Source organism: Salvia hispanica, chromosome 6 (genome assembly GCF_023119035.1).
Source record: "Salvia hispanica cultivar TCC Black 2014 chromosome 6, UniMelb_Shisp_WGS_1.0, whole genome shotgun sequence".
NCBI classification, from domain to species: Eukaryota; Viridiplantae; Streptophyta; class Magnoliopsida; order Lamiales; family Lamiaceae; genus Salvia; species Salvia hispanica.
Genome location: NC_062970.1, coordinates 15,847,653 through 15,857,318, shown reverse-complemented (window position 1 = coordinate 15,857,318; position 9,666 = coordinate 15,847,653). Strand labels below are relative to the sequence as shown.

Below are 9,666 nucleotides of genomic sequence, written 5' to 3'. Positions count from 1 at the left end.
GTATTGTAGTTGGAATTTGTATAACCATAATTGTGAACGCACATCCATGGAATTCTCTTATCTCTCATATTTTATCTTTGTGATTTAATTGCATTTAGTTGTTTGATTGCTTTTAATTGTTTTTACTTTCAAAAACCCAAAACTTCTCTTGTTTCTCTAGATAGTATTTGACGCTTAGTACATAATAGCCAGTTGCAATTATATTCCCCGTGTTCGATATCCCGGTACTGACCTTTAGCTATACTAGATCTACCATGTATACTTGCAGGTATTTTTAGTGCTAATAAAAAGTGCATCAAGTTTTTGGCGCCGTTGCCGGGGAATATTTTTGCTTTAAGCTGATATTGTAGAAAGGTTGATTATACTAATTTAGAGTGTAATATTATTTAATTTTATTTTTCTTTTGATTTTTATTGAGGTACTTGAGGAGGGCAAGGAGCGCAACAATGGATGCGTTTCAATATTGGAGACAACCGACATGGGCATACACCACCAATGATGAATCCGAGCAAAGGTGCCGTGGACTTGAATTCATAATACAAGAACTTGAAAGACATAGAGAGGAGAGTCTACAACAAGGGAGAGAAATTCGAATGGAAAACACGATGAAGTCCATGGAGAACAAATGCAAAGAGATGAATGAAGTACTCGAAAATATGAGCAAGAGGATCACTGAGGCGATACTTCCATGTTTTGAAGAAAAATCAATCATTGAAGAAGAAAAGGAGGAACAGCCCCGCACCAATTGGGAGGAACGGTTAGAAATTTGCATCATCGAGGTACAAGAAAATAGGAAGGTGACCAATCAGAGGTTGATGAATTTGGAAAGAAACACCGACCTTTTAGAGCAAGGATTCGCAAGTCTTGTCGCACAAGTGGGGGAATTGGAATACAATGTGGGGAATCTGGCCACTGCAATAGGGAGTAAAGAAAAAGAGAAGGAACCAACTGACCCCTCGCCCGCCGTTGATCATCCTCAGCGGCCCGCTGCACATCTTCACAGCGGTCCGCCGGGAACTTCACAGCCATCCGAGGCCGATTCGGACATAGATGCAGAGCAGCCGCCAGCGGCCGCTGCACCACTTTGCAGCGGTCCGCCGCCTGAAAGTCAGACCCAAGAATCGCAGTTTCCTAGCACTGACAACATGACCATGTCTTCCCATGAAGATGAAGAAGATTAGACAAATAAAACTGTGGTTAATTCTTTCAAACCCTCTCTCTATATAATGTCAATTCCTTTTATTGCTGACAAAGTTGATTTCGGTGAAGATTAACAATTAAGTCATGCATGGAGGAAAAGTTGGAGCAAAACCGAAAAATCCAAGTTCAAGCTAAGAAGTTGTCCGAAATATCTGAGGTACGATTTGTGTGGGTTCAATCTTTTGTGTCCATTGTCACATTCTGTGTTTGCACAATCTTCTGCTGCAGCACTTGATAAGCTCCGTAGAGAATGGGTGAGATATAAAGTCCAATGTTGATAGCTTTCTTGTTTTTAGCAGTTTCTAGTTTTATTTTCATTTTCGCTTTGTTTTAAAATTTTCGCTTTATTTTATTATTTTTTGTTTTTTTAAAAAAAAATAGAAATCTTTTTCTTTAAGTTTATTTTCGTTTTTCAAAAAGGGGGGGGAGCAGGGTGAGCCAAAAGGGGTAAAAACACGAAGTAAGAAATCTGAGCTTCTCCGGCGACCGCCGCAACACTTCTGGCGACCGCCGGCGCTCAGCGGTGACACAGACACGCCCAGCGACCGCCGGGCAGTGCGTGGCGACCGCCACAAAGTGTCAGAAGCTTCTGGACTGCGTGCGGCGACCGCCGGCCAAGGTGTGGCGGCCCGCCACAAAAACGCGGCGTTCGACAGCTGTCTTCAAACTCAATTTTCCGGCGATCCAGAAGTCCGATCGGGGCGTTCTACACACCATTCTCTTCTTCTTTAAAAGAGATTCAAGATGGTATAAGAATCACCTCAATCAGAGTTCTTTGGAGAGAGTTATGGTCGTTCTACCAACGTCGCGCAAAGCTGCCACTGCAGTCTAGGCGAAAAATTGAAGAAGGAAAGAAGATTATACCTTGTGAAGCCAAATCTTTTCCTTCTACTATGGGGAACGAAAATTACATATTTCCTAATGCTTGGAGGACACTTATTACCAAATTTAAATCCTTCTAAAGTCTATATATACCCCATAACCTCACTCATAGAATTCAACCCTTCATTAGCCCCCAAAAGGGGAGCTTTCATAGCTCCTCCTCCAACCCTAATCTTTCATCTTCTTTTTGCCAATTACTTCCATAGCATAAATTTGAGAGTTCTTCATTGTGCAAGGGGTTGGAGAAAGAAGCAAGAACATCAAGAACGATAAGGATTCAACCTACAGGTTTTATTTGCTTTAGTTTTATGTTCCAATTGTTTTCATTTCAATCTATGTTTTTAGCTTATTCAATTATGTCTAACTAAATTCATACGATTATTTGGATGTGTTAGTAACGACATTGGTTATACAAATTCCTTTTACTATTTAATATCCGTTTTGTTTTTATTTTGTTTCTTCCCTAAGTAATTCTTATGCTGCATGATTGAGTGACACAATCTTGTATGATTTAATATAACTTGTTTATAACTGTGACAGAGTTCTAGCGAGTTAGATTCACTTAGTAGACGCTACAGTTAGTTTCCCTTAAAACGGCACTGTTAATTGAGAGTGACGACTTTGCAAGGGTCTTAGAAGCTTTTTGGAGTTACGTGTTAGGATTGACAACCCTAATGTTGTAATCAACGTTTGTATCGCATGAACATAAGCTAGGTGACTCGTCCTTTCAAAGTATAAACTGTGCTAGGGTATTGTAGTTGGAATTTGTATAACCATAATTGTGAACGCACATCCCTAGAATTCTCTTATCACTCATATTTTATCTTTGTGATTTAATTAGGGCTTGGGAAAAATATCAAAATATCAAAATACCGGCCTTATCGTACCGAAAAAATACCAAAAATACCGAAATTTTGGTATACCGTGACTTTCGGTACGGTATTATACCATACCGAAATATTTCGGTAAGGTAACGGTATGAATTTTCAAATACCGCGGTATACCGCTACATACAGAAATTCGGTATATACCGTAAATTAACGTATATACCGTAAACTAAGGTATATGCCACAAAAATATAAACACAATTATATATAAAATATATTTTATATATTTTTAAATAATAAAATTTATTGTGAAATATAAATATAATTATGAATAAATTATATTTAATTTATTTTAAAATTATAAAATATAAATAAATATTCTAAAAACTCTAATTTTCTATTTTAATTGATGTTGAAAGCCAGGTATACCACAAAAGTAAGGTATAACAAGCTTCAGTACGGTTATCGAAAATGAGGTATGGTATCGGTATGGAAATTCATCATACCGAAAATAAGGTATACCGAAGTTCGGTATACCGAAAACTTTGGTAAGGTAAAGGTATGACTTTTTCGCATACCGTATTTACGGTAAGGTATATGGTATGGTGATTTCGATAAGGGATACCGTACCTACCCACCTCTAGATTTAATTGCATTTAGTTGTTTGATTGCTTTTAATTGTTTTTACTTTCAAAAACCCAAAACTTCTCTTGTTTCTCTAGATAGTATTAGACGCTTAGTACATAATAGCCAGTTGCAATTATATTCCTCGTGTTCGATATCCCGGTATTGACCTTTAGCTATACTAGATCTACCCTGTATACTTGCAGGTATTTTTAGTGCTAATAAAAAGTGCATCAAGTATATACATAAAATTCTCACACTTAGACCAAGAATTGGGTTAAGTGGGAGAAAACAGAATTATAACAGAAAAACAGCATGCTCAACTTAAACAAAAACTTCTCACACTTAGACCAAGGATTGAGCTAGGTGGGAGAATGCACATAACAACACCTACACATGCCTCAGCACAGATAAAACACAAACATAAGAAAGAAAATTTTAAAAAAACAACTAAAATATAAAATTTACTTGGTCAATGGGGGGTTTCAATTCTGAGTCTGGCCCCCTCGGGAGCCCGACTTGGATGGTACGGTGGGGCAGTTCATCTTCAGTTTCTTTTTAGCCGGCAATGCCAGCGCTTCCTCTTCATCTATCACGGATGTTTTAGATAAGGGTTTCTTCACAGATACAGACGCAAGGGACGGCGATGTAAGTGGGGCTACCAAAGGCTTAGACTGGGGTGGGAGCTGCTGGAGCGACGAGCTTCCCTGACCGGGCTGCTTGACCACAGTGCCGGGTCTAGGAGGCTGCCTCTGCTGGGTCTGGGAAAGCTTTTTCTCCAGCCATTCCGCCATCCTTTTCATTAAAATTTGACCGCATCGGTCATCCTTTCATTTTGGGCTGACGACCTCTCGGCCAGGACATCAATACTTCTTCTGATGGCCTGCAACTCCCTTTTTGCCCCGCCCAACTCCTCACGCATCGCGGCGACCTCCTTCCTTAGTTCCTCCACATCGGCACTCACCACCTCTTCCTCTGGTTCCCTCTTCACCTTATCCACAGCTGCTCCCACGTTGTAGAAGCACACCTCCTTCCCTTCCATGTATAGGAGCCCCTTATTAAAGAAATACTCAAAGCTGAATAGCTCCGGGGGCTCGCACATCGTCACACTAGGCTCCGCCTTCCCAATTTTCATCACAAAGTTCCGCTCAATATAGGCGCCCAGGAGATGGCAGGTATACATATGGCGGGAAGGGTTGGCTGTCATTTGGTGGCAGGCTTGGGCCAACCAATAGCCAAGGTGGACTTTGATGCGCTTCGACATGCACCATGTGAAGTACAGCTCGGTGGTGGTGAGGCTTGACCTGTTCGTTCCCATCAAGTTGTAGCCAATGAATTCCTGCACGAATCGGAGGTGATGATCTGTGATGTGGTTTCCCTTCGATACACTGGTCTTGAAGGTCCCACTCCTGGCGTGTGTTATAGACTCCCATGTCGTCTGCGGTGTGAATCCGAGCGTATTCCTTGGTGGGCCAAACATTCTGTCATCCCAAATACCTTCTGCGTCCTCAGCGTTTGTAAACAGCCCCATTCGGAGGGACCACTCTCTGACACTCATAGTATGCTCGATATTGAAGAGGTGGAAGGAGATCGACTCTGCATCTGGATCGGTGGTTGCCTTGAAGCGGAACGTAGAGAAGAACTCCCTTGCTGCGTCCACAGGGACATCGTGGTCACTGTGTTTTAGCAACCACTTGAAACCGATATCCCTGATGTGGCCGGGGAACTCCTCCTCCGACTCTATTTGCTTCAGAGAATCCGGGTCATATCGCTTCCCAGACTTGGCCAGCTTCCCAACTGCGCTCCGGTCCTTGTAGGTCTGTGCTCGTCTGGAATCGTTGAATTTGGCCATAGATCCCAGGAGTTTCTTGCTGACCCAGATTTCTTCCCGCTCATAGTTGGGGACTTCCTCTTCCTCCGACTCCTCTTCTGACTCACTATCGGCATCTGCGTTGCCAGATTCAGGAAATTTAGATGGTGCACGGGGCGGCTCACTGCTTCCCTGACGGAAGAGATTCTCTGCGACTTCCTGGCTTAGGTGTGGCCACCTTCTTTCCCTTTCTCTTACGCTCCATTGCCACGCGGCGCTCTTCCGCAGTGTCTACCTCCTCTTCTAACCCAGGCATTTCCCCCTCCTGCACACTTTCCGTCCCTGGGGCAAGGAATCCTGATCCCCTAGACTGGTCGTAGTCGTCCACCTCAGTGCGTTCCTTCACGCCACCCGTCTTGACTCCCTTAGATTGATCGGCGAGTCTTCTCCCTCTGGCACATCGACCAGATCCACAATCTCATATGACCCTTCCTTCCGGGGCTCCTATTCTTCTGCAATAAAGGGGACTTTATCCCCCACAGACTTTCCAGGGATTTCTCCCTTAGCAAACATAGACGGGGTTTCCCCCTTAGATGGTTTCGGAGTCTCCTCCTCAGTGTTTTTCGGGGTTTCCCCCTCAGATCTTTCAGGGATTTCTCCCTCTACAAACATAGACGGGGTTGCCCCCTCAGACTCAAACGGGGTCCCCCCCCCCAACATATAGATTTGGGGTTTCCTCCTCGACATTCCCTGGGGTTTTCCCCACAGTAGATTTTAAGACAGGGTTTCCCCCTCATCAGACATCTCCACAGAAACATTACCTTCCCTTGCGGCGTCATTCCCAAAGTCGTCCACCGTCATCCCATCAAGCTTCTCCGCAAAACCACAAACACTCTCCTGCTCCACCTCAAGTCCACCAACGCCTTCTTGCTCTTCTATATCTGGGTTCAGCCCAATTTCTGCATGTGGTTGAACTTGGGTGTGATCTTCAGCTGAGGTTTGGGCTGTTGATTCGTCAGGGATTATTGGCGGTTGTGTCACTATGGTTGCAGTTCCGGTATATCTTCCTTGTTGAATCGCCGAGAAGCAGGCAAAGATCCTTCTGGCCTCCTCCTTGCTGCTGAATTTTTCCTCCAACTCTTTTAAGAATGCCTCCTCCTTAGGGTCTTCAATGGCAGACGATTCTGGAACTGCGGAAGCGCGCCACTCGGAGCGTATATCAAGTGCTGGAAAAGTTGGTTTCGCTAGAGCCGGTGGTTGTGCCGTCAGATCCGCCTGTCCTTTAGACGAATCGCCGGGAGGTGGCCTTGTGATGGGGTTTTCCTTCCTTGCAGTAGCATCTGGTGCCTTCTTCATGCCTTTCCTGCAAGGATTTCACAAAAACTAGGGTAAAATTTGGTTAGGGTTTGAGAGAATTTGGGTATTGAGAGAATTTTTGAGAGAGAGAGAGTTCGGTTAGGGTTTGTGATTTGAAAGGAAAAAAGAATATTATTTTTTTACTTTTTAGAAGAGGCAGGCGAACGGTTGCAGGGTGATGTAAGCAACCGTACGCCTCCTAAAAGGGTGGGTTTTGAATTTCAAAAAAGGTAACCGTCTTCCCTCCAAAAGTGTTTTGCCTCCCCCAGGCATCTCTTAGTACCACGCAAAAGTAAAGGTGAAACACCAAGTTCTCAGGTCGAGGAGTGCGAATGACAAAACAATTTCCCTAAAGAGCCTGGTGCTTCTAAAATGTTTTTGGAAGATTCAATTTTTTTCTTTGTTTGGATTTTCTTATTTTTTTTGAAAGCAGTTAAACTATTTACACCTGCAAATAAGTATTCTTAAGATCCCCTAGGTCAGTGCACAGATAAACTTGCATTTCTCATTTCACCTGATCTAGGAATTCATTGAGAATGGTTATTGTCCTAACCAGTTAAGCAATAATTACAAATGCATGCAGTGGCACTTTCTTCATTACATGCAATTTTGAATTATCCCTAAATACCTTTACCCGATGTCCATTGACGAGGAAGGGAACATAATTTGGGGTGCTTCCTTGGATTTCCACTGCTCCATTTGCTCGAAGGCCAACGATGGTGTATGGTCATATCCACTTGGATTTCAACTTCCCAGGCATCAGCTTGAGCCGAGATTGAAAAAGAAGTACTTTCTGCCCAACTCGTAGTTCCTTGACCCGGAGGTTCTTATCATGCCAGAGTTTTGTTCTTTCCTTATACCACATGCTGAGTCAAATGCTTCTAGCCTTAGCTCCTCCAGTTCCTGTAGTTGCAGCTCCCTTTCTTCTTCACAGGCCGGCGCCTTCATATTCATCTCCTTTATGGCCCAATATGCCTTGTGTTCCACTTCCACGGGCAGATGGCACATTTTTCCGAACACCAATCTATAGGGTGACATCCCAATTGGTGTCCTGTAAGCTGTCATATAGGCCTAGAGAGCATCATCAAGGCGCTTACTCCAATCCTTCCTTGTGGTGTTCACCGTTTTCTCTAGAATGCTCTTGATTTCTCTGTTCGAGACTTCAGCTTGACCATTTGACTGAGGATGATATGGGGTAGATAACTGATAGTGTACACCGTATTTCCTCAACAATGCCTCTATGGTGCGGTTACAGAAGTGTGTTCCCTGGTCTGAGACTATAGCTCTAGGCACCCCATACCTGTTGAAAAAGTTCGCCTTCAGGAACTTAGCTACTTCTTTCGATTCACAGGTGGGTGTATCCTTTGCCTCTATCCATTTGGACACATAGTCCACCGCGACCAAGATGTAAGTGTTACCATGAGAAGATGGGAACGGTCCCATAAAATCCATTCCCCAGACGTCAAAAATTTGCAAACTATTATTGGAACTTGGGGCATCTCGTCTCTCCATGAAATACCTCCCGTTTGTTGACATCTCTCGCAAACTTGACAGAATTCGAAAGAATCCTTATTCAGGGTTGGCCAATAGAATCTGATATCCAAGACCTTTTCGGCAGTCTTCCTGGGTCCAAAATGACCTCCACATAAAATGACCTCCACATGCCAAGGCGTGGCAATGGTTGAGTACGTCCTTCTGTTCCCATTCTGGAATACATCATCGAATTACTTGGTCTGAGCACATTTTCCAGAGATGAGGATCATCCCAAAAATAGTATCTGGTCTCACTCTTCAACTTCATCCACTGGGCCCGGGAAATTTCTTGGGAACCTGGCATTTCTCCTGTGACTAAGTAGTTGGCCAGGTCAGCGAACCATGGCTCTGTATTCATCGGATATTTCCCTTTGTTTGATGTTCCTGGACCCGTCACTATCAACACTATTTCCCAATTAATAGGCCCAGCAGATTTCTCTAGATAGTAAAGATGTTCGTCGGGGAAGGCATCAGGTATGGCTTCGTCCGTGTCCGTTGTCCAGCCAGTTCGAGATGAAAGATATGGGTGATGCGGGACACATTCTCGGTATCAAGGTTCTTCGAAACCGTGCAAAGAGAACGTTGTGCTTATCCCAAGAATCTTACATCGATACGGTACTTAGACGCTTTAGCATGCAAGATGCCAAGAAAGGTTTCTTACCTTTTAGACATGGCATCCATTTATCTCAAGAGATGTGTCCAAAGACATCATCTAAGATAGCAGAGATGAGAAGGATACCATATGCCTCGGCTGTTGGTAGTCTCATGTATGTTATGCTTTATACTAGACCCGATATTTGCTTTGTTGTTGGCATGGTAGCAAGATATCAATCAAATCCCGGCCAAGGACATTGGACTGCCGTAAATAACATACTCAAGTACCTTAATCGGACTAAGGACTATGTTCTAGTTTACAATGTAGCCGAGCTCTGTCCTTTAGGATATACAGATTCAGACTTTCAAGCTGATGTAGATTCGAGAAAATCAACTTCCGGATATGTGTTTACCTTAGGAGGTGGAGCTGTAATTTGGAAGAGTGTAAAGCAGAAATGCATTGCAGACTCTACCATGGAAGCCGAATATGTGGCCGCTTCGGAGGCTGCAAAAGAGGTTGTATGGCTTAAGAACTTCCTTCTGGACTTAGGTGTGGTTACGAATATGCCCAAGAGCATCACCATTTATTGTGACAATTCTGGTGCTGTGGCAAATTCGAGGGAACCACGGGTGAAGATCGGTATGTAGACTGTGTGCACAGAAAGGAATAACAAGTTTCCTAGGTCCAGCAAATCCACTAGATCACGGGGTCTAGGAGATCACTGGTCGTTGGAAAATCTCGGTCGTCGGACACACAGAATACTTCTTCAAAAACCCTCAACCACTTATACTAAAACATAGCACAGGGAAGTAGGGATCGATCCCACAGAGATGGATGCGA

At 43.6% G+C, this 9,666-nt stretch overlaps 1 protein-coding gene across 1 annotated transcript; it reads right to left on the bottom strand.

The window, feature by feature from the left end:
• Window positions 1-7,770: 7,770 nt before the first annotated feature.
• On the bottom strand, window positions 7,771-8,235 carry LOC125194785 (uncharacterized protein YagA-like). Its single transcript, XM_048093007.1, has one exon. The coding sequence runs from the start codon at window positions 8,233-8,235 to the stop codon at window positions 7,771-7,773; it is 465 nt and encodes a 154-aa protein (XP_047948964.1).
• Between the last annotated feature and the right edge of the window lie 1,431 nt (window positions 8,236-9,666).

Coding starts and splice junctions, on each gene's coding strand:
- LOC125194785 (XM_048093007.1), bottom strand. CDS start 8,235: ATGTCAACAAACGGGAGGTATTTCATGGAGAGACGAGATGCCCCAAGT.